This window comes from Mesoplodon densirostris, chromosome 15 (genome assembly GCF_025265405.1).
Source record: "Mesoplodon densirostris isolate mMesDen1 chromosome 15, mMesDen1 primary haplotype, whole genome shotgun sequence".
Lineage (NCBI taxonomy): Eukaryota > Metazoa > Chordata > Mammalia > Artiodactyla > Ziphiidae > Mesoplodon > Mesoplodon densirostris.
In genome coordinates this window covers 30,013,355-30,038,818 of record NC_082675.1, presented here as the reverse complement: position 1 = coordinate 30,038,818, position 25,464 = coordinate 30,013,355, and the positions used below count along the sequence as shown (strand labels likewise).

General features: G+C 46.5%; 1 protein-coding gene across 3 annotated transcripts in view; it reads right to left on the bottom strand.

The window, feature by feature from the left end:
* The window catches only part of PIEZO2 (piezo type mechanosensitive ion channel component 2), a 351,580-nt gene that overhangs the window by 48,501 nt on the left and 277,615 nt on the right, over positions 1-25,464 (bottom strand). For all 3 annotated transcript variants that reach the window (XM_060119106.1, XM_060119107.1, XM_060119108.1), the window contains 12 exons: positions 21,437-21,613; positions 21,029-21,154; positions 19,440-19,640; positions 18,656-18,860; positions 18,460-18,561; positions 17,245-17,410; positions 15,392-15,635; positions 13,089-13,185; positions 11,865-12,024; positions 7,716-7,805; positions 5,690-5,811; positions 4,324-4,395 (listed from right to left, as the gene is read on the bottom strand). In XM_060119106.1, coding sequence (XP_059975089.1) covers positions 4,324-4,395; positions 5,690-5,811; positions 7,716-7,805; positions 11,865-12,024; positions 13,089-13,185; positions 15,392-15,635; positions 17,245-17,410; positions 18,460-18,561; positions 18,656-18,860; positions 19,440-19,640; positions 21,029-21,154; positions 21,437-21,613 — 1,762 coding nt within the window. The remainder of the gene's footprint in view (positions 1-4,323; positions 4,396-5,689; positions 5,812-7,715; positions 7,806-11,864; positions 12,025-13,088; positions 13,186-15,391; positions 15,636-17,244; positions 17,411-18,459; positions 18,562-18,655; positions 18,861-19,439; positions 19,641-21,028; positions 21,155-21,436; positions 21,614-25,464) is intronic.

Below are 25,464 nucleotides of genomic sequence, written 5' to 3'. Positions count from 1 at the left end.
GACACACACATTGTCCTTCAAAGGACCACAGCAAGAGACGTTGGTGGGGTGGAGGAACAGGAGATGAGGAGGTGCCATGTGGTCTGCAGAGCACCAGGCCTTGTCCAGGCCCCGGAGGAGACCTGGCCGCTGCTGCATTCATCTGGCGTTTTCTTCCTTTTGCATAACAAATTTTACACAGATGCACCAGATCAACTCTGCAGCAACCGCTTTTGTTACCAAGATGGCCAAAGGACTGAAAACTATTATCGTGTCACAATTCAACACTTTGGGGCCTTTAGGCAAGGCCGAAGTGAAGCAGAGGCTTTGCTGTTGTCTGAATGGGTCCAAACTGCTGTAGCAAAGCTAATCAGGATGATTCAGGACCAAGAATCAGTGTCACCAGCCTTCTCCTTCACGTTACACTATGCAGACATGGGGCCGTAACACAGATGGCAAGACATTTGAAAGAGTTTTTTTTAAAAAATCACACATTGTCATGAGGAGCAAATGGGCAGGTAACATCAAAAAAAGAGCACCACCACCACACTCTGGCTGTTTCTACACCTAGAATGGGACACATGGAGGTCTGGCAGACGTGGTCCACACAGTTTAGTGCTGTGAGGCTTCTGGTCAACCAGGAGCCCTCAGTCACTTACTGAAATTTGAGGAGAACTGTACCGACCATAAGACCCAAAGCACAAACAGTATGGATCGTCCTTGCCTTGCCTGACATTGTCCCTACCAGGACATACTGCTTGCTGTCTTAAGCACGGGAGCAGAGAGAGCTGAAATGTTCAGAGAGTTAAAGAAGTTTGAGAATGGAATCTTTATCAATTTGATCATTACTTTATCAGAGAAAAGAGACCCAGCATGTGCATTTCTGATGCTACAAGAACTGTACCATCATTGCAGGAAAACATATTCATATTTTCAAGTTATATTTGTGTTTTCAAATGCTGAGGTGTCTTTTGGATGACATCATGTGATGTCTTTATTTATCTTTTGGACTTATCCGTTATAAGGTCATGGGGAACCTTGGCTTGTTGAAAATTAGTTGCTTGAATATCACTAAACACAACAGTGAATAATTTTGCCCAGATTTCAGACAAATCTGAAGCCTCCATCATGAAGATGCAGTGTGAATGAATTGGGCCTTATATCCTTGAACAGAAGCACTGTAATTTGTTATTTTTATTTTGAAGAAAGAACCAGGCCCAGAGGACTGGGTCTAAGCCTGAGGAAATAAACGCAATTCAAAATAAGGTAAGAATAAGCAAGAACAAACCAAAGTCACAGCATTCTGTTGGACACTGAGGGTGACCATGAAAGTAATGCTTCAGATAAGCTCAGAGATTTGAGGGAAAGTCACATGGACTTGACGTCACGTGGTCATTTGGTAAAAACCAAGATTTCCAATATTGAACATTTTACCCTCATTATAGGCTCTAAAATCAACAATAGCTTCAATTGTATTCAATCATACCTTCAATAACTTTTTTTCATGTGGATAGTGAGTCCAAACATGCTTCATCACAAACAGTCATAACACTGATTTTTATTATTTGAAAAATGTTGCCAATTTGTATGTGACAAGTACAATTAACACACCAAAAAAAGAAGGAAGTATTTTAAAAGTCTCCAATTCCTTTATAAATTGTTACTGAAATAAAACTAGGAAATAGAGAATAGTTTCTGAAGTTCTATCTGCTAATAATAAGTAGAGAAGCTCTTGTATATATGTTTCTAGGTTCTGATAGCTATCTTGCCCCAGCCTGGGTCCATATATGTACCATGAATGCTGATGCTGACAGCTGAGTGTGAAAATGACTTTTAAAATCCCACTACCTGTATCCCAAAGGAACGTGGCCTTTTATTTCAGATATTTGACAATAAAGTGACGCTTGGCACTGACTTAGGCTGTACAGAATTGACACGGAGACCCACTACACGAGGATGGAAGGTATCATTGAACAGCAATGATGCAATGGTTTGTGTGCACATAGATATGGAACTGAGAGGGTGTCCCCTACAGACCATGTCAAGCATCTCAGATGCTTACCGATAATATGAACAACGTAACAGCATTATCACATTGTCAATGGGTTTACACAAGGACACTCCAAAGACACTTATTCTTACACTTGGCAACTCTAAGGAATATTTAAAAGCCCAGTGACTCAAGAGATCAGAAAAAGGGCTTTCAATAAAGTGCTTCCAGGCAAGTTCTGGAAATCGTCACAGTCTGTAAAATAAATATCATGTCAATTCCTTTCCTTTCCTCACCGGCTTGTAAAAAGGAATATGTTTTGTAGAAAAATTTTAACGCCACAGTCAGACTCTGATTCCAAACTATGAGTGGCACACATCCCAGCATTATTGCACTGGAAGTCTCATAACAGGCACAGGTAGTATAATACCAGCCTTCAGGAACTTGATATAATGAGGGTGAAATGATTCAGAAAATCTAGAGTCAATAACCTTCAGAAGAAGTTCTTTCAAGGATAACCAACTCATAAGGTGATGATCAAAGACCATATCCAATTCCTTCCAAAATGCAATGTTTACATGAGCAAAGGAAAGAACCACAATGATTGCAGTGGGAATGTAACCCGGATGAAAGGACAAAACATCAGTATGACACCATTTTGAAATGGATAGGTCTCTCTAAACTAGCAAAGGGCCCTTTAAAACAGAAAGATCGGCACAGTGTACTTGTGACTTGATAGCAATCGGCACACAGCATCTGCACTACGAGATTGTTAGCATGACTGACACGCCAGTGGACCATAAGAGTCACATAGAATTTCAACTTGAATCTTTGTCTTTTGACTTGAGCAGCAAATAAAATGAAACTCTTTAGAACTCATGGAATTTTTTTTTTATACCATAATGCTAAAATTCAATATTTGGGATTACATTTGATTACATCCAGGTATCCTGAGCAAATTTTGAATATCACTTCCTCAAATGGGCTTGCTGATTTTAGGAAATTATTTCTTGGGTGAAAGGCCAATACCAGATCTAAATGACAGTAAGAATTAGGTGAGGGAAAAGATTCTGATCTATGTGATTTTCTAGTGATTCTGAGTATCACCCTGTTAATGTTATGGACCTTGGTGATATTACTTGTATGATTACATTAGCTACAGTAATTGAGACACAATATAAGACACAAAAGGCTGAAGACATTTTGAGTAATTTGCAAGATAATTAATAATTATTTAATATTCTAACAAATTCAAGGAGGGCCAGACTGAAATGGATCATTCCATTAGAATACCATCACCAACAGTGAGTGCTGTGTCCTTTGCTAAGTGGAGCAGATAAAGCCACTGAGTTCCACGATTCCTCAACCATTTTTTAATTTTTTTCTTGTGATCAGTGGGGTAATGCTCCAATTCTGTGTGGCTATGAAGCTCTGCTTTTCCAAAACCATCTTCTGACTTTGCTCTGAGTTGGTCCTGGCTGAGCTGTGGGTGCCTCTGAGGCCAGCCACATGTTGGGCATTGAATTTAGAGTGTAGTTTTAGAGCTGTTTTGAAACTGGGAAGGAGGCAGGGTGAGAAAGTAAATGTGTTTTAAGGTGTCCTCATCTTTATGTTTAATAAATTGCCCAGAAATTTTACATGCAAATGGAATCAAAGCTCTGGGAATGGGGCGGGGGGGAGGGGAGGAGGCCATTGGTGCTCGTTGGCATTCACGTCAAGTGCCTTACAAAGAGGGTCAGGGACACTCCGAATATAGCGGTTCTCCTTAAAGCAGAGTCCCAGGAAGAGCTGAGACTCTTTTTTTTTTTTCTTTTTGCGGTATGCGGGCCTCTCACTGTTGTGGCCTCTCCCGTTGCAGAGCACAGGCTCCGGACGCGCAGGCCCAGCGGCCATGGCTCACGGGCCCAGCCGCTCCGCGGCATATGGGATCCTCCCAGACCGGGGCACGAACCCGTATCCCCTGCATCGGCAGGCGGACTCTTAACCACTGCGCCACCAGGGAGGCCCTGAGACTCATTTTTAAGAAGGGTTTTTAGCCATGAAACAAATACATCTCAGCAGAACTCTGGACCTCAGAATTGGATAACACAGTCATCAATCCCTCTTCCCTTTCTGAGCCTGTAAGTGGTACTTGGGAGCACGTAAGCCACAGGGTAATCAGCTGATTGCTCTGGACGATTCTGTCTGTCGGGCTCAGAGACCCACAGAGATCACATTTCCTACTCTCTGACCCCCTATCAAGTCACAAGCGTCAAACCATGCATGGAACACACAGGTCATGGGGACATCTGAATTCTGGTCAAGGATATAAGGGTTAGAATCGATGAAATTGTAAGAGGATCAAGAAAACCTACTGGAAGCATGATCAACCCAAGGCCGCCACCACTGCTTTTTTTTGCCCTTGGCTTTCTGTTTGTCTGCTTCTCCTAAAATAAAATATGTCCAAATATTAATTCTTAGAAAGTGAGAAAACAAACTTTGAAAACCACGCTTTAAAAACTCAATTGTCAAAATCTAGACAAGTTGCAAAAGTACATCAGAAGTCAGGAAAAGAAACTCTACTGAATCTGAAAAGTTTACATGGATCAGCAGCCGATTTCACAAGGTAAATATTCAGTATTCTATTAACATAATGCCACATTTTCACTTTCTCTCTAGTAATTGAGGGCATATGAAGAAATATAATAATGAAGGGATTATCTGTCAAAAATGCATCTCACAGTAGATTTTCCATGGAATTAACAGAAAAGAAGCAACACCCAAATATTATAGAATAATTTAGTGGCAAATAATTTGTTAAAATGCATAATTCCAATAACCAGAAATTTCTCTTTTGATCATTTTAATGCATGGTTGGAAAAATATAAATTTACTGTTGATAAATAGATATTATGCACTGGCAGAATACCATGCATTGTTTCTCTATTCCCTTCAAACAGAAAACCACCATGCAAACATCTTTAAAAAGAACTTTTAAACTTAATTGGATATAACAAATCTATAATTAGATATAATAAATACGTATTTCATCTTAAGTTTCATTGGAACAGACCATAATTGAATGATATTTTAACTACTATTATTCAGAGACCTACATATTTAATTTCTGTATAAAATTTATAGAAATCAAAGGCAACAGTAGACTGCATATCTTAAATATCTTCCTTAAAGGAACAAATGAAGCAAACTCATCCTATTTTCTTCAGAATCACACGTCCGTGAAACAGAAGCTAGGTTATATTAAAGTCGTCTTGCTGAACTGGGGGATACTTGTAAAGTCATAGACTCATTAAATATGTACTTTATTTTTTTATTTATTTTTATTTTTATTTTTTTTTGCGGGACGCGGGCCTCTCACTGCTGTGGCCTCTCCCGTTGTGGAGCACAGGCTCCGGACGCGCAGGCTCAGCGGCCATGGCTCATGGGCCCAGCTGCTCCGCGGCATGTGGGATCTTCCCTGACCGGGGCACGAACCCGTGTCCCCTGCATCGGCAGGCGGACTCTCAACCACTGCGCCACCAGGGAAGCCCTAAATATGTACTTTATGAAACAAACAAACACATCCCACTCACAATGAGAACATAAAACTTGCTGAGTTAAAAAGATACATTGATAAAACTGGCAGAATGAAAAGTAACATTATTTCACAGCCCAACCCAATATCATGCTTTTACTCAACATCAAGGTACTCTGGGCTAAGAAGGAAATGTTTCAACATACTTTCATCATCCTCTTCAGAGAGTTTTTGGATGTCTTGGCCTTCCCCTGACTCCTGAGTCAAGCTCAGCATCCTCTCCTTACCCTTTTTGTATTTCTGTTGCCTGGCCTTGATGCGATCCATCCTGTATAACAAAACAGCAGCAGCAATGCCAAGAACACACCCATAGTTACCTGTACACTTTTATGCAAACAGCTGAAATCATGGACAAAGTGGTCAACATTTGGGACTTGTGGATGGTTACTTATTAGCAACACGTGTCTCCTTGTTTTTTTTTATAACCATGTTATTTTGCACTACACAGATGCTGGCTCAATCATATGATCAATAGTAATTATGCTAAACTTTAAGTCCACTTATACCTTGTACCAAAGCCATTCTGAACACAGCACATTATGAAATATAAATCCTTTATTCTCCCAGGTTTTGCATTCTTATCTTTTTAGATACTAACTGTCTGCCTCACACACCTGTGAAGGTCAGGTGAAAAGATGTATGCGTGTGAGAACTGTTTTGTAAATAGCAAGTTGCTCCTCAAATGTTCTCGAGTATTCTATCAGACCCTACGACTCTTCTCCATGTCAAATCTAATCTCTTACTGGATCTGGAAAAATGCTGAATTGCAGCTTTTTGTCTGTTTATTCAGGAAGTCTATTCAGAAACTGCAATGCTGAGCTTTTTCTCCCACATCTGCTCTCGTGAAAGGTTTCATTTCTTAATTTAGTTTCTTAAAATTCTGAATGTATTGCCCAAGTTTTTTAACTGATTTAAGTGACGTTTCTGATTTGGGCAGCTTAAATAATATTTTCAGTTTGTCTTTTGCAATGATCACTGCCTTCCTTCTTTTTTATTCTGACCTCTCATTTGAGAGGAGCCATTCTTAAACAAATGGAAAAATCCAGTGACATGAATTATAGTAACAGGTCTCACTTATGGGAAATTCGGAACACATTCTACATGTGGGTTCAAATTTGTTATTTCTCTAGACCTGATTTAGATAGCTAGAAACAACAATAGTAATAGTTATACCATACTGTATTTTCATTATATATAGTTTTACATAAGTCATATCTTTGACTGTGAAAATAACCATGCCATGGGATAGTGTAATTTTTACTGGCAAATATTTTTGCACAGGGAAAGAAGCTGGGAAATGAGGTCAGGATGGAATGAAGTAGTCCTAGCAAACTCAGGGAATTTTCCTGGTGGGCTGACAGAGTATCTCCATTTTCTTAGAGAAAGTGGCTAGGTTTTGAATTCTATGGCCATCAGCTGTTAAATCTGGCCCCAAACATGTGAGGCACAAGCAATCCTCAGAGGTTCCACTTACTGCTAGAAATTTCACTCTAAGAAAATAATTATTTTCAGTGGGCTAATTAAAAAAATAAAGAAAGAAATAATTCTCAGATCTCCTGGGTGGAGTCAGTCCATTACTTGAGTTCTCCAGAATGGTGTGGTGGGAAAGGAGGCCTTGAACTGGATACAGGGAAATTCGGGGTGTATTTCTAGTACTGTCTCTGGTTAGTTGTGGATTTTAAGTCATCTATTACATGGGTCATCAGTTTCTTCCCAGACTGGATTACATTATCTCTAAAGATCCTTCCGAAGTGAGAACTCTGTATTTGTTCACTTAACCCACAGATACGATGGACTTCAAGTGAGTATTACTGGGAATGACCCGGTCTCATTCATTAACTGTTTAATCTTTACCAATACTCAGGTAGAACTGTGAGTCCTAATTTAAAAATGGAAACTGGAATTCAGAGAATTCGACAGACCTGCCCAAGGCTCCAGAGTAAGCATCTGAACTGGGACCTGACATTGGTCTTGCCCATGGCAGCCCCCTTCCCCCCACCCCGATGCTCTCCTCCTTTGGACCATTTCCATTTCAGTCAACACCCAGAGCAAGCACCTGGGCAGTTGTGAAAATTACTACAAATGGATTCCTCAGGGCTTGGGGCTCCCTGGGAGCCGAGAGCTGGCAGAACGGGACCAGGCGAACCCCAAATAAAAGGAAAGCATCCTTACTGCCTCTTCAGCTGGTCCATTGACTTTTTCTCTTCCTCAATTCTTGCCTTTACAGCCTTTACAATCGTGGCCTGGAAAAGTTCAGCCCCCCTAAAAGAAAGTCAGAAACATGGAACAAATGAGCATTTTTATCGGTATTACCCACCTTCCCCTGACAACGGTTACTAAGGGCTAGAAAACATTTCTTTGGGGGCAGCTGCCTGGCTGGGAGTGGGAGTCCCTTCCCTGTGGATGGACACGCACCGCCTCCTGCCTCCCCTGGGGGGAGGGGCTGCTCACAACCCTGCGGATAAGAGAAAAGAAAACGGTGTGTGTTTTCTGAGACTGTCAAGGCCTCTTCAAGCCTCTTAAAGCCTGTCCCCCTGACCTGCCCTCATTATAGTCGTCCCATGAGGGGACATTTAAGGAGGGGTGAGTTCAGGTTCGTTTTCTACTCAGTAAGCAGGAAAGGGCATGGAGCAAGCTGGGGCTTCGTGAGGGGAAATGCAACGGGATGGGCCGTCCAGCCCCTTCCCTTTGATTCTCCTCCTCCTGTCCTTCCATTCCCTTCTGTTCCTTCTCACTTTTCAAGCCACTTCCAGGTCCCCTAGAGCTCATCAACTTCTCAGTATCCTCAGCTCTGTCCCATTGGGGTCCATCCCATCAGCCTGGCAAATCCCAAGTCTGCGGGAGCCCGTTGGGATGCCGGTCCCGTGCTGCCTGATGACGGGGCGTCAGCGGTGCAGGAATGCAGGGCTGGGCAGAGGATCTGGTGAACTGCCCCCTCCCCCAGGCCCCGGAAATTCTGCTTTTCTACAGCGGCTGTTTCAAGCTCCTTACACTTTCGTCAAACTGTAATTCTGTCAAGGGCTTTTCACTCCTGGCAGACGACCCAGCTGCTTGCTTTCCAGAGAGAACAAAGTCACGAGGCAATGATTCTCAGCCTCCTGCCACCCACCCCAGATGCCCTTTCCTGCGGTGACATGGAGAAGGTGACAGCCCACGCCAATGGCCAGTGCCTCCCCATCCGCAGCCTGAGGGGCCCTGGCCTTCCCTCTCGGCCCCTCTTCCTGCATCCCATCCCCACCGCATCCTGCCCACAGGCATGCAAACACGCTCGGGTCTGCTAATTTTAGAAAAAGAACCACGCACACCCCACGGGTTTCTACGCACGGCCTTGCATCACTGTCCCTGCAGTCAACTATCCTGCAGGCACCGTCCCCAAGCCGTCACCTCAACCTAAACTTGTTGGTGTTTGGCTCTGACCCCACCTGTCGATGTCACTGATTTCAACGTTCGGCCTTGCATCACTGTCCCTGCAGTCAAATATCCTGCAGGCACCGTCCCCAAGCCGTCACCTCAACCTAAACTTGTTGGTGTTTGGCTCTGACCCCACCTGTCGATGTCACTGATTTCAACGTTCAGCCTTGTCTCTGTGTATCTTGTCTACTGAACTTCCGCTCTGAAGTGGCTGTCCTCGGGCCCACGCTCTCCTACTGGCTCACACTCCCCACCCATCTCTGAGGTGTGACTGCTGCCCAGGGTCCTTGTCTCACCTCCACGTTCTCCCCGGGCAGCTCCAATCACTCCACTGCCCCAACACCGCCTGCGTATCAATGACCCTCAAGTCTCCTCACATCTCCAGACCCGTCCATTCAGCTGCCCGAGGGCTTCCCAATGGGCTGCGTGTGTTTCACAAGCTCACGAGACCCATAGCCCCACAGTTGGAGCCCATCTCTGCTCCTGGCTGAGAGCTCCTCAGACCCTCTACCTTTGGGGCTGCCCGCCCCCCACCTGCTGAGGCCAGAATCCTGGGCACAGCGCCCTCCTCTCTTCCCTTCCCATCACCACCTCCCTGCCAACCAGCCGACTTCCAGCTGTGCCAGTTTCACCTATGAACTATCTTAATTCTGATCTATCTTAATTTATCCCTTCCTGGTCCCGGCCATCATCTCCATCCTGGATCATCAGAGCAGCCACCTAACTGATCCCTTCGCCTATGGTCCTGCTTAGACTCCATCTGTCCTGCAGCCCAGAAGCTGAGTGGGCTTCTGAAAAGCAAGTGCAGCTACTTCTAAAGTCATAAACGTGGTTCTAAGGCCCCTGATAATCTGACCTTCCCGCAGCTTATTTCTCTCCACTTACTGTCTTCATCTTCACATGTCTGTGTGTCAGCCACTCCGATCCCCCAGTAACCTCCCTTGGCTGCCTCCCTCCTGCACCTTCCTCCTCACACTCCTGTTCATCCCTCAGGTTGTAGCTTGGAATGGAGGCTGCCTTGGTCCTGCCCCATGGCTGGCTGCATACCTGCCTACAATCCCCAGGTTCCCGAATGCCTCCTGCATCACGTGCGTCCCACCACCTGCAGCGGCTTGTGGACGGGTCCATCTCCCTGCCCGTCTGCAGGCTCTAGGAGGGCACGCATGGCAAGCATCCACCTCCTCATAACAGAGCAGGCGGCAAACGAGTGAATGAATGAAGGTCTAGTCTAGTCTTTGGAAGTTGCATTGTGAGTTCAGTGCTTATTAAGACATGGTTGTTTTTTGACAAGCATGAGCTGTACTCTGACCAAAGCCACCAGTTTCTATAACAGGAAGAATATGCTTTGTGAATAATTGTGACAACTTTGAGAAAAAGATGCTGGCTTACTATTATGTCCTGAGTGTCTAAGGACCGAATTTTAGGGGAAGGTGAGAAAGATGCATTTGCTAGGAAAAGGACCGGCTGCTACATACAAGTAAATAAGGTTACTATTGGGATGAGACATTGTGTTCTGTTCTGAAAATGATGTCCTGGGTGTTAGGAAAACAACTGTAATGGTAAATTACTGTCCCTAAATGAAGTCAGCGTCATCTACATGGCGAGGGCTGAGGGTGCAGCAAGGCTCCTCGGATTAAATGTAGGTGCCCAAAGGGTAAGCTGGGATGAAGCGAGAGAGTGGCATGGACATATTTACACCACCAGATGTAAAATAGATAGCTAGTGGGAAGCAGCTGCATAGCACAGGGAGATCAGCTCAGTGCTTTGTGACCACCTAGAGGGGTGGGATGGGGGGGTGAGAGGGAGACGCAAGAGGGAGGAGATATGGGGATATATGCATATGTATAGCTGATTCACTTTGTTATAAAGCAGAAACTAACACACCATTGTGAAGCAATTATACTCCAATAAAGATGTTAAAAAAAAATGTAGGTGCCAGACTGGGTCCTCATCCTATTTGGCTCCAAGTTAGTTAACAAAGGCTGGGAATTCTCAGCCTGTAAATGGACCTTTGAAATACACATTTTCCATCTCCTGGCAGGAAAAGAAATAGGCTCTGGGAACACTGGTGGTATATAGAGAGAATCAGAAGGATCAATACTGGCAATTGATATGACACAAGCTAGCATTTATAAGGTCGTTTAGCATCATGGGTCCCATGGGATCGAGGCAGGGCCAGGGTCTCAGAGACAGGCTCGCTCTTGGGGATCATGCAGCTGCCCTTTGACCCCCATCTCAATGGCATCCTCTTCAGTACCTAGTTCTCTTCCCAGTCTTTTCCCTAAACCTATACGATTGGGGGCAGAAAATGGAAAAAGGGGGAATCTAAGGAGAAAGTAATAAACAGTGCCACTGGCCCAGAGAAGAAAAAAATCAGGTTGTTGGGGAAAAAGAGCCTGAAAGGAAGGGGATAAGGGAAGACAAATAGGAAGGGTTTAGGGTGAGGCTGGAGTAACACGCTCCTCTGTCTACGGTCTGAAAAATAACAGATTATGTTTTTCTCTGTCTTCAGGAGTTTCTTTTTAAAAAGGAGGCGGCAGTGGGGGTGGGGTGGGGGGAGACGGACTAGACTCTGGACCGACATGGCCTATGTTCCTGTTCTGACCGAGGCCAGAGGACCTACTCCAGTGATGAGGTCTGGACCGAGGGGCTCAGACAACCAGTCCATCTTTAACCTTCAAGGGTGTCCCAGTCCTCATAAGGTGTGACTCCCTCCATAGACTTGCTTGTTACTATTCTGTTTTAGATCTTAAAGGCCTTGGGCTAAAGCCTTCTTGGATCAGTTTTCCTGGAAGGAATCTCTTAATTTCTTGTGGGTTCTACAAGCAAGCTCAGACAGGAATCAGAGTGTAATATCACTTCCCGACAGGTTTCTTAAGAGAAACCCCTTGATTCCTTGGCCTGACCCACCTCGAAGCCAGGATCTGTGAAGCTTTTATATCCGCCACGACATGCAGGAAATAGTAACTCATGAAAACTCTTCTCTGCAGCAGAAGGAAGGCAAAGCATATGCTGTCCCAAATAATCCCCGCTTCCCCGCTGGGTAGTTTACACGAGGAATCATCATCAGCTGGGGCAGAAAAAAAGAAAAAGAAGAAAAAAATTAAAATTTACACCCATTTTCATTGTTATTTTATAAACTCTTGTGGCATGATCAGACTTGGGAAATCACACAGGTGTAAGAGCAAACTTCCGATGCACTGAGTCTCTCTGAGTGGATTTATTCACAGCCAAGGGCACACACTTCAAATCCAGTATCAGCACTGATTCACAAGGCTGACCACAAAGTGAGCTCTTGATAATGTAAGGCAGAGGATGGAAAGGGACCCCTCCCACCCAGTAAGGGCCATGGAGAAATAACATCTGCATGTCCCAATGCCAGAGGAAATCTCTGATACAAAAAAAGACACATGTTCTGGGAATGGGCTCCCCCAGGGGTAGCCAGGGGAGCAGGTATGGTCTGTCGGAAGAAGGGGTGTCAACAGCACATCTGATCCTAAGTCAGAACAAACTCCAGTGCCTCTTGATCCTCTGCAAAGTGTAGTAAGGATTGGAAGGCAGAGTTGGGGGAGGGGTGTCACGTTCAAGGCCCCATCCTGGGCGCCCAGGAGGATGGAGGTGCTGTCCAGGGTTCTGATGCAAGAGGCAGAGGGGCGGAAATGGAACTCCTGCCTCCGTACAGGTGGGAATCTAACTCCAGACACCCTGTTGCTGCCCCCAGCTGTCTTCCCACGGTGGAGGTTCTCTGAGCTCCAGAGGAGGGGGCGTCTGGAGGCAGAGCTGCTTTGATGACCGAGATTCCAACCGCAGCAGCCACAGCTGTGTGTGGGCCTCTGTGACCCTTCCCTTCGTAACTCAAGGAAGCTCAAGGAGTTGCTAAAGGCCACACCTGCCCCCTAGACTTGCCTGGGGAGGGGGACAGGGACGTTTGTAGAAGAGGATGAGAGATGCGGTGGGGGGTGTGTCCTGAGCACAGATGCCCAGCTTGGCACAAGCCCACAGCCCTGTGCAGACGCTGACTCACGTCCCTTCACCTCTTCCCTGCAGGGGCGTCGGCCCAGTTTTTAAATTAGAACAATACAACGACCCTTCCTTCTTTGTCCTTTTGTTCCCAAGTTTGCTTTTCATACTTACGCATTTTGTAGCCCTTGACTGTGCAGGCTAGGCTGAAAGCTTGGATCAACCAGCAACTATTTTGAACCAATTTTTCAATATAGCCGCATGCTCCTATCTGAAAAACGAAGGAGAAAGGCATATCCTGAAGCTTCACACCCAGAGAAAAGGGTGATGTCTTGCAATCCCAACACGTGCAAGAATTCCCAAAGCCCCAGCCTGGTGGTGGACGGGGTCCCAAATCCAGTCCCCACCGGGTAGAGCGCTTGATGCTTCACTTCCTGAGGGAGTTAAACTCAAGGAGCAAGGGGAGAACCCTGAGCGTGATGCTTTCTGAACTTGGAAGCTCCTCTCTTTTCAAAGAGGAAATCTTAGACCATCGTAGGAACAAGCCTGACTCTGTGATGGCAAACGGGTGAGCACGGATCCACGACTGGGATTTTGGCAGTTATTTTCTCACGAGTCAGACAGAGTCAGACATAGTAAACCTACGCTATTTGCCAGGAGATGATCACAAACATAAGCTGCCTGGTGTAGTTCTTAGAGCAGGAAGAGAGTATGTGCTTTGAACCAATTCTTTTTCAGCCAATTCTCTGAGTAAAGGAGACTTTGTTGACTGTCATGTTGTTGTCTCGTAACAGTGATTTCTTGTCACAGTTAAGTTCACATCCCAAGGGGGGAAAATAGCCTCCTCCTCAGGGAATATCATCCCCCCTCTGTCTCCCTGGACACCCCGGAATTCAAGTTTCTGGTGGGTTCCCATGGCAACGCCTCCAGGAAGCCTCTTCCCAACTTATCTAGGCCAGAAATTAGGCATTCTGTTTCGTATTGCTTTCCTAAAATATTGTGATAATGAGCATTAACAGAGTGTACTGTAATTATTTATAAGAAAGTCTATCTTCTCTTTTAGAATGTGAGTTCTTTAGGGGTAAAATCTGAGTACTATTCACCTCTAGTTCTTCAAGATATAAAACAGTGCCTAGCAAAGATCAGGTCTGCAACACAGGTTTAGAGAACAAATGAATGAATGAGTGGATTCTGCAGCCACACACTTTCCAGGAACAGGCATAGGGATCAGCCTCCAGCCGCAGATCTCTGCCCATCAGATGGGCTTTAGGATGAAAGGGTGACCTCCTGTCCTATCGCATCCCCTTTCCAACAACTCTCAACACCACCCCACAGGCAAACACACACTGCTGGGGTTAAAGTGATGAATAAAAATCATTTTTACTATCAGTTAGAAACTTAGCATTCTAATGGACAGGACACAAAATAAATTCTTCAAATACATACTCCTGGTTACATAGACGTGGCTTCCCCAGACCTCTAAACACAGCAGTGCACGTGCCAAAATAAAAAAGTCAAATGCTTTCCAGTAGAATTGCCTGGTGAGCTCATCTGTAAGTACCAGGAAGGGGAGAAGCAGGAAATCGTACATCACTGCTCTTCTAATGCACTGTCAGTTACAGCCACTGAGTAGCAGGCCCTGGGATTCACTTTAAGCTGGAGCTAGGGGTGGATTAACTCCTTCAGCTCATGAAAGGTCGTTGTTTAATTTCCTGACACAATAAATAGTTTAAAAGGTGTCTTTGTGGCCTAAAAGAATCCATGTGATTCTGGCATGACTCGTGGGCAGTTTATCTACCAGGGCAGTGGCCACGATGTGCCCTGGAACATGGATATTTAATAGAGAAGCAGCCACGTTCTGTGGACGGGAGATGTTTGTCTCAACCCTCCACTGTCTTAGCTGTTTTCTAGTCCAGACGCTGATGCTCAGATCAGCCATAAAGCTTCCCCTGAATCCACCCTCATCTCAGGGCTTCATAAAACATCTGTGCCTTCAGGGGTCCATCCCTCCTCATCCCCACCCCAAGCGGTGTCATGGAGAACCGTGCCCATTCTATTTACACTTCCACAGCTCTTTCTAGGTAAAAGGGTTGCTTTTAGCCAATATGATACAATTTTTGAAGACATCCCATGACTGATTCAACTCATAAAAGGGCCACACTGTAGCCCATCATACGAATGATCACCAATCATTCCTCAGAAGAGATGGATTTTAATTAATAAAATACATTTTAGAGTTTATTCCTATGAATATGTATCCTCTTGTCCTTGAGAGGGTGGAAATGAGCAAAAAGGATTCTGCTTAATATGGTAAAACAGCGAGTAATAAATGGTCATTTGAATTCTGAGTTTGCAAGCATCTTACGTGGGGCTTTTAAGAGAGCAGTGTGACGGGCCACGGGCTTTTAATAACCACTGAATGGATCGTTTACTCTGACGCTGAAACCGCAAATGTGTTATACAGTGGAGCCACTTACCGACAGTATGTTTTTCATCGTGATCACAAAGATGTTGTATGCAATCAGCCAGTCCCAATATCGCAGGATGCTCTTGATGGGCTTCAGCAGCAAATCGCCCCCAAAGAGCAGGAAGTAGAAGCAGGCCACCAGGTAACCCATGCAGAAGATGCTGATCCTGGTCGTCCCGGTGATGAAGATGATGGTGAGCACGAACCAGAAGAGGTAGCTGAAGATGATCACTTTGGACATGTCCAGGTACGATCTGCAAAACAGAAGCGGAAGACGACACAGACAACACAAGTCAAGTCGGGAGGTTCTAGTTGCGGAAGGAACAAATTCACACTGTCCTCCTGACTCTGCCTGGAGGCTCTGTCCAGGCCAGCCTGGGAGCTCCGTGTTCCTCTCTCACTGATCACTGCCTGGTCCACAGGAAACCCTCACCGAGTTAGTGATGGACACAGTGGTACCTTGTGAAAACACCACGTGCATGTTTATTTTCATCGAATTCGGGCCAAACTTCCCACAAGTGGCAACATTTTCTGCCTACTACCTGAGTACTCAATACCCTCTCTGTCTTTCTATAGGAGGCCGAGGAAATTCTAAGATACAGATGCCTCTTGGAGCAAGAGAACAGTTAAAAAGGGATTCCTTTCCATGAACTGGAAGTTAATGGATTAAAACAAACACAGAGATTTTGCTAGAGGTGAAAATCTCTCCTCCAGATGAGAAGTAGCTCTGCCCAAGCAGACCCAGAGCTTCCAGGCTCTGTCCAACAGTCTCTCTGCACCTCCCTCAGCTGTCTTGTGGGAGCCATTCTTCCACTATAACTCCCTGAAGGAGGCAGGTGCTCGGGCCTCCATCCTCCTGCAATGAAAGTAGCTGCTGCAGCTTCCCTGGCCTGGGCCATCGGCCCATCTGTATTCACTTAATTACAGCCTCTCAGTTTTGGAGGTTTTGCTTTGGTTGTTTCTCTTCCCAGATTTGGAAAGAAGCACAGAAGAACCAATTGTGGGTCAGATATTTGATAAAAGAGTTGTTATTTTGTGGGAGTTAACAAGTCGTCTCTGATAAATATGTGCAACACTGTCCAGCATCGTTAGGGAATAAGTTGTGCCTTAGAGGAACACTGTCACATAAGCAAACTTTTGAACTTTACTCTTCTTAGACTAAAACATTCAACACTTTTAAATGTTTCTATGATTTTTTTCCTACAATATATTGCACTCATCCTTGATTTAACACACAGGAGAATGAATAAGATGTCGGTGTTTCTCAGCGTCCCAGGATCACAAAGGTAATGTTAGTGACTCAGTCCAGGGGTGAGATCTGAACGCCCACAGGGCCTCCTGATGTGTGTGGCTTGAAGTCGGTAGAACTGGGCTGCTGGTGTGTTTGAGTGAGTGTGTGTGTGCACGTGCAACACGTGCGTGTTAGCGCACCGTATGTTTTCCACATATTTCCCTCCCCTGCCTGCAGCTGTTAATTCCTCCTGCAGGAGGCCCGGCCTCTGCTCCTCAGCCCTGACTTGCTTCAGTTTCAGAAATCATAAAACTAAGCTTGTGAGAAGGACACGGAAACACCAGCCAACACGCTCTGCAGAGGAGCCTCCGGGGCTCCCGGGCAGCAAGTGAGGCCTGGGGCTGTCCTGGGGTTCAGGGGCAGCTGCTTTCCAGAGCTGCTGAGGGCTGTCCAGAGGATGGAGGAAAAGTGGGAGGCTCGGCTTCCAGACCACTGGGCCATCCTGCCCCGTGATTCTTGCCTTTGGGGGTGCAATCAGCGGGTCAGCTCCCCGGGAAAGACAGGGGGAGCTGGAGGCACGGATTCCGGGGATGCACCTTCCCAGGGGCTGTGCGCTCGGGCGGCCGCGTTACCTGCAGTGGATGAAGTCGGGGACGGGGTTGTGCTGGCTGAACGAGGCTGCGTCCAGGTTCATGCAGATCTCCACATTGTCACCTGCCATGATCCGCACGGCGGCCTTGTTTTCATCCTCGAAAATCTGCCGTTGTAGGGAGGCGCACAGAAGCAGCATGAAGTCATCTGGCAAGACAGACACGGGAACTGAAACCCCCTGCTCCCCCTCTGCATCTAGGGATGCGAGGAGGGGTCCCCACGGGGTACCAGCGGCTCCTCATCTGCTACCTGAGTTACGTCCTGAGAGTTCACTTCCTCCTGGATTCCAACCTCCCCCGCCCACCATGGGGACGCAGGAGGGACCAGAGAGGCTCCGGGGCTCCCGGGGGAGAGTCCCTGGACGCTGTCTGCTCGTCGGTGAGTGAAAGCAACAGGCGATGACTAGTCTTCATGAATCTCTTACATGACAATGCTTGCCTGCATTGATCTCCCCCTGAAGCTTTGAGGGGCCACTGAGCACTTTCCGTCATCTTTATCTCTTTACAAGCCGTAGATGCAGGCGTTCTGGCTTTCTTTCTCCTCTCCGTCCCCCTCTGCACTGGTAACCAGACTTACCAGAACATACAGGGCGTGGAGGCTGGTGAGAGCAGGTGAAGACGGTGGCCGACGGGGGCGGGTAGAGAGGACGGAGCTGCCCTCACGGCCAGCTGCCTAGAACAGTTCCCCCTCCCAGAGGCGTTGTCTTTAATCTACACCCGCATGTGGGTGGGCAGCACCAAATCTCCACCCCCTATGGTGGGTGCCCAGACCTTAACCTTTGCATGGTCACCCGCCCTTGGACGGGCCCGGGCTGCAGCCCCACTCAGGAGCATCTGTGGTCCAGCTGCGTCCTTCCGGCTACCCCAGCCCACCTGTAGGTGTATGTTTGCGGTGGCAGCAAGAAGCAAGCAATTTGCCCAGGACAAGGCCTCGCCCTGCAGTCCACCTTCTAGAAGGTGGCTGTGTGGTGGCGGAGAGCGGGGTTGTGCATTGGGAATTGAAATCATGAAAGCGAACGTGGTGTTTCCGATGCTATGTATTAACTCTGCAGATGTAACAGGGCCAGCAGAAGCCACTAGCAGCCTGGGATGCTGAGGCATGGAGACCAGCCTGTGACTGTACGTGGGGTAGGGGGGCGCACGAACGCACCACCGGGAGAAGGACGAGCAAGTGGGAATCCCAATGGCCCCACTTACACACGAGGAACACGGGGTTGGGCCGCACAATGAAGTCCGGGAAATACAGCCACTTGACGATGTTGTCGTTGAAGCTGGCGCCCTTGAACCTCCAGGGGTAATCTGCAGGGTGGAGGCGGGAGGAGCCGGGTCAGGGCACCCCTCCATGCCCTTGTCCCCACTGTCCCTGAGCAGGCTCCCGGTGGGGGGCATTCACCTCGGCACGGGGCGGGAGGGATGCCGATGCAGATGAAGTACTGGAAGGTGATGATACAGGCCAGGAAGCAACAGTACTTGGGCCACATCTCCGCGATGGCTTTCCTTCGGCGCCGGTACAAGACGGCAATCAGCCAGCAGGCATGAATCATGGCGTAGAAATCCATCCGCTGACCGATCACGTTAACTGACATGAGGAAACAGGTCTGTGTAAGGATGAAAAGAAGCAGAGAGTCGGCTTCACGGGGAAGGGGAGTGGTGTCAGCGGCCCACCCCGAGCGGGCGGTGGAGACCTGCATTCCTGGGCCAGGGTCCCTGCAGGTGTTCACCTGCGCTGCCTCTTTGGGGTGTTTGCATCATGAAGACAGAAAAACTGACCAGGTCACTGTCAATAAGAACCACTTCAAATGGTGGAGGGAATTACCGTTATGATCTCGCCATGAAACATCACTGTTCCAAGTACATTCTATCGAGGGCAGGCCTACCACACCATTCAGGTCAAAACAGTGCATTTTGGCTAAGATTACACAACCAGAAGGCACAAAACAGACATCCACACATCTGTAAGACCAGAGATCCCAAGAGGCCATGTCCACTGCCACAGAGGAGGGGCTGGCACCAGGTCCTGGAGACTTTCAACCAGGCCAGGCTAACCCTTCAGTTAGGCTCCTCCCGGATCCTGAGGAGACAGAGACGTGCCACAAAGCCCCAGTGGCCACCTGGCCAAAAGCAGCCACTGGAGTTTTCACAGGAAAGAAAGAAAACAGGTCAGCAAGGAAACTCACCTCCAGACCAAACTTGTAGAAGAAGTAATTGATGAAATACTTGGCACAACTGACAAGTCCATCATCCAGGTGGAGTCTTGTAATGTCGTGAAAGATGGTTTTAGACACGGGGGCCGTGAGGTTGTTCCGACCGCGATAATACTCCTGATGGCGGTAGATGGTGACCTCAAAGGCCAGAATGGCCAGCATCAGGAGGTTGTTCTGGAAAGCAAGGAAACTGCCTGTGATGCCACATGGTCATTTAAACAATCCCCACGAGATACCATCTCATTCCATTCTGGGTGTCTAAAAGAACAGTGCATGATCAAATCCCACCTCTATAAAATACAGTCTTGAATTCAATGCTCATTTTCCCTGTTTTATGGGAACAAGGGTGGAGTTATCTCCAATATGCAAATCAGGCTAATTTCCATGATAACAGGATCTGGAACCTCTACACCAAAGACAGGTGATGGTCATGCCTGTTCCTGAAAAAGTACACACTGAACCTGGAAGCCTTGTCCAGTTACCTTGGGAGGGTCGTCCAACCTTCTTTGCAACTAAAAATGAGAAACCCTTGTACAGTGTCCTACAAGGACCCCAGGAAACAGACTGAACTGCTGAGTGGGACTCGCATTAGAGGGGGGATTTTTGAACACCTCTGAAAGGTGGCTAAAGAAAGCAGTAGGTGGAAAAATACGCTGATTATACCACAAAATAATAATAGTGATGATAACAATAATAATAAAATAGTTAACATTTATGTGCCAGACACTATTCTAATCCTCCTTTTCAAATATAGTTTGTTTTATCTTTACAACAGCTCTTAATGGTAGACATCATTCATACATTACAAACGATATCTGCCATATGAGAAAAAAACTAGAAAGCTATACCAAGAAAAATGAGATGTTTAGCGCACTTTCAAATTCTGGGAGTTGAGTACAAAGATTTTAAATGCATTGTCAGCATAATCCATCAAAGTAAAATGCTCAGATTATCCATCAGAATAAAATGTGAATTACCTGAACTATATTGCTTTCCCTATGTTTGTTACAATTACTTGCAATCAAAATTCCCTTTTCAGAGATATGCTCTTTTTATTTGGCTACCTCTAAACATAATATATGCCCTTGGTTAAATTTGTAGAATTTAGATAGCAAACATTTCTTGTAATGTGACACCTACTTCTCAGAAACGATCACTGCTGACCATTTGGTATAATTTACTCAGTATTTTTTCTTTGTGTCTAAAACACTTCATCCTATGTACGGTGTTTTGAAGTTTGCTTTTCTTTTCAATGTTACAGTATATTTTGGACATCTTTCAGTGTCTGATAGTGTCAATCGACCTCTGTCTTTGAGTGGTTTTATAATGTTCCAGTGAATATACTTGTCATACATTATTCAATGGATCTCACACTACTCGATCGATTTCTTTTCAGCATAATGCAATCCTGATTTTAATGTTCAGTTGTCTGTTTCGAAGGTGACTGCAAACGCCATGTAAGAGGATGAGGCCCCTATCAAAGCTGAAGTTAGCATCTCCTGGGAAAGGGCTCCAGACATTAACTTGGCAGACGCACAAACTTAGGGTGATGAAGGCTTTACCCTCAGGTAGACAAGCAAAGGAGAGGACTTCCTCAGGCCGACCCACTCTGCTGGGTCAATGGGGGCGCTGTAGAGCAGAGACTTGTTCAGCTGCTGCAGGGGTATATTCGTTTGGTTTTCATTTGGCTGAAAAGAAGAGAAAGGGGAGTAAGAAATGGCCCCATGGAGAGTTCATAGTAGTCTCCCTCAGCTACGGCTGGGGGGAGAGAAGACCCACTTCATGGGGGATATCTCAGCATCAGAAGAGACGAGGGGCCAGAATGCCTCCAACCTGCTGAGCTGCTGAAGGCCAGACAGGATGTTCTGGGGATGTGTGTCCCCCAGTATCTGCCTTCCTTCCCTGAAGGCCAGGCAAAGAGATGCCCTCCCTGCCCCCCCCGCCCCACCAACCCTGTGTCTGAGGCTCACCAAGGAACAGTTGACAGAAAAGTTTTCAGGCTTAATGGTCTGCAGCTGGTACAACATTTTGCAGACAATGATCACACATGTCCAGACAGTGCAGACGCTAGAAGCCAGGCGGCGGAGCTTGGTGTACGGCAGAGCAAAAGCCCAAGAAATCAAAAATACATAGTTGAACAGAGACACCTGAAAACAGAAAATCAGAAACGGGGACAAAAATACGTAACATGGCACAACATCTACAAAACCTGGCAACCTGATTGATCCTGTTCTGCTGAGTTCAGCAAAGGCTGATTGAGTTCCTTGCATGGGCAAGGCATGGCCCTAAGTGTTAAGACACATGTCTTGTAGGCAGACAGGTGTATAACCAAGTGATGTCAAATAACGTAGCAGCGGGAAACTACATGGGTTAACAGGCTCCTGTGAGAACACCCACAGGGGGTCCTTGGCCCAATCTGGAGCTTCAGGAACATCTCCTGGCAGAGATGACTCCTGAGCTGTGCGTTGAAGGATGCAGGAAGTCAGCCAGGCCAGGAAAGGTGAGAAGTGCATTCCAGGTAAAGGATATACAAGCAAAGGCAGCAAAGCATGAAGTAGCATGATAGGAGCAGGTGACCCCAAACAGATGGAGATTTTGGACTCAACAGCAGTGAACAGCAGCAGAGAGAGAGGCTGGACATGCATCTGGGAGGCACATTTTGATGGACCCTTTACAACCATGTACATGAACCCCTCCTGCAGAAAGCAGAGAGTGCTGAAGGGCTTTCCACTGGGAAACCCTAGGGAAATATTGCATTTTATTTAGATAGTGTAGCTGAGGAATGCAGGTGCATCAGTGGGGTTGGGCCAGAGGTCAGGGGACCAGCTCACACCCACTGCAGTTGTCCAGGAGAACAATGACAAGGGCCCAAACTGGGGTAGTGGGGCAGAGAGGGGGAGGAGTCGGGGGTCTGAGGCGGGAAGTAAAATTAGCAGGATTTGAAGACTGATTAGCTTTGAGCGGTTTGGGGGGTGAGGGAGGAAGTGTGAGAGATGCCTCCTAGCTTCAGGCTTGGGAGCCAGAGCCCTGAGAGGATGGCAGTCTCCAACGGAGACAGGATCTGGGGTGGGGGCAAGTGTAAAGCAGGAAGGCAATGACTTCAACTTGCTTTGAGACCATGAGTGTGTTTTTCCATCAGGTAAGATGCCCACTCATTTCCAACCTTTCTTCAGAGCTTGCAGTTCACTGAACAGTACAGAAGCACTGCCATCTTATTCAGTCATGGAAAATCCTCACTTATTCTGAATATTATTAAAATAATATCCGACTATTGTTAAACTGATATCATAGAAACATTTAGTATGATCGGGTAGAAATAACCACAAGAATGCAATTGATAAAACTGAAAAGGTACCAAGTGCCAAGCACTCAGAGAGGTATGGTTACCTGTTGGGCTTACAAAGCTATAAAACAAGAAGTGTGGAGACACCAAGACAGTATTAATTCTGCAGTTTGTTACCTACGACTCTTCTACTTGACTACTTGTCACTGTCCAAGGCATGGAACCTCTCTGAGAGTTAAGTGCTGAAATAGTACAGCAGTAGGAGCTGCTTACAGAATTGAGGATGAAAGAAATACTATCCAAGGAAGTGCCCTGTAAACTACAGTCACAAACATAACAAATAACAGAAGTTACATTTTAGCAAGATATTCTGACTGGCGGGCCAACTCGGCCGACTCCTCCTCCTCCGTCATCAGCAAGTGTCCTGCTAATTGGGGTGCTAAAAAGCAAATCCTATTAAAGCTCCCATAAAATTAAGTCTCTTTGTTATTTCTTTTATTATGTATTCAAGGCACTGAGTACAAAAACAGTACGATGAATTGACATAGGACTTTTAATCTTTTGAGTGATAAAGGAAAGATGATACCTTTTATTAATTAGGTTAATTAGGTTAATTAACGAATTAGGTTCACGGTCATACATCCCATGCGGTTCCCTGCCCTCAAGAAACACCCAGGTAGTGCAAGTGAGAACTGCAACAAACAGCCATGACACCGTGATGGCGGGGGTGCGCTGAGCCGAGTTGTGGGTGTTGATCACACTGCTGAACATCTAATCCAGGGTTACAGAAGATGGCCCAGAGGGCGTTAGATCTAAACTGAGGCCGCGGGTACAAACAGGAGCTGGCCAGGTAGAGGAATTGCAGGTGTCAGGCCACACAGGCAAGGGGAGCGTGGGGTGACTATCCTCAGAGCCGCAGGTGGTCCATCTTGAGAGCAGTGGGCTCTGAGTCCATTCAGAGGACTCGGCAGCCCACCCGGCGGTTCAAGTGTCTAGGATAGGAAATGATGAAGGGGTACAGGACCAGATCACGTGACTGTGAAGATGAGAGAGAGCTTTGAAAGTTTTTGAGAAGAGGATGAACACGATCCTAGTTACAGGCTGGAAAGAAGACCCTGGCCACACAATGGAATACGTATTGGAAGGAGAAAGGATGAGAGCGATTTTGGGAACTGGTCAGAGGATAGTTGCCTTTCATATCCACGGGCTCCCCATCCTGGGGTAGAGAGGGCCAGCTGTAATCTCAAAGGAGGCTGAGGGAGAGGTGGCGGGCTCAGCTGTAGAGATATTTCGTGGAAGGGGCTTTAGGACACTCAAGAATGAGGTCCCGTCCAGTTGTCCCTTGGAGATACGGGTCTGGAGTTTAAAGAGGGGATGGGTTTGAAGGTACAGATGTCCGCTCATTGTACGGAGGTGACACATGGAGCACAGAAGCTCCTGACACAGCTGCCGGAAGTCTGGAGTCAGTAGAGGGGCTGCAGACAGAGCCTGCAGGCCCGAGAGAAGCTGGTGGGGAGAGGAGAAGGGGGCCATGAGTGAGACAGGGGAAAGGCCAGGAAAGGGTTCCGATTTGGAAAACAACAGTGGGGAGAGCTTCAAGGATAAGGAGATGGTCACCAGGATCCAATGGCCTGGAGAATCAAGTTAAATAAGGACTGAAAAGCTCTGTCACGTGGGTGTTTTTGTTTCTTATCATTTTACAAACAGGAAAACAGGGACTCAGAGAAGTGTGGTGCTTCATTCAATGCAATCACGGTTGACAAAGGTCTCTTCATGTCCCTGATGGTAAGAATCTCATGGAACATACATTTTACAAAAATGACAGATATCTAGGCCCACACCAATATCCAACGAGTCAGAATTTCTAGGGAAATAGCTGGTCATCCACGTATACAACAAGCAGTCAGACAATTCTTATTATGCTTGCCCATCCCCGGTCCCCCTCCCTCAGAGCCCCCACTGCTTCAATGTCACCTCCATGGGGTCACCTCGGCATGACATCCCCCTCCTGAGCACCCAGTGGCTCCTCCCCCATCAGCAGTGACGGTGACTTTGGTTTTATTTACCAGCCGCTACCATCAGACTGCAAGCTGAGGGAGGAAACGTGTCTGCCATGCTTTTGTGTCAGCATCTAGCACCATATAACCATTCAATTTATTGTAATTTACTGTGAGTACATAATAAAAACTAAATGCATGCTTAGCGAGAGTGAAAATAATAATAATAATGAAGTATCAACTGATATCTGGGGAAAATTTCAAACTTGCAAAGTTATTGTATTTACTTCCTTCAGTCAGTAAACATTTATGGAGCTTCTACACTGGCCAGGCCCTGTGGGACATGCTAAAGATGCTTGAAGAAATGAGGACTGGCCACTCCTCCAAGAATATCTTGATCTCACAGAGCTCACTAGGAACCTTTTGAAATGAGCACAGCTGCGTATAAAACAAGAAGACAATGGTATATGTATTTAAAAAATCTAGGTCTTTCCAAAATGGTGTCACTCTGAGTAAGAGATGCAGAAGGGTTTCTGTAATGAATTCTTTCCCATGGTCTCTTCCTCCTCAGATGTCCATGAAGATAACCTGGGGAAAGTTTAACATTTGTGGGGGAAATGGCCCCGAAAGCTTGTGAAAACCAGCACCCTTGCTGGTGGCCTTGGATAAAGATGGTTTGAATGCAAAGTACATGTGTGGCCACATATCTTGAAGATTT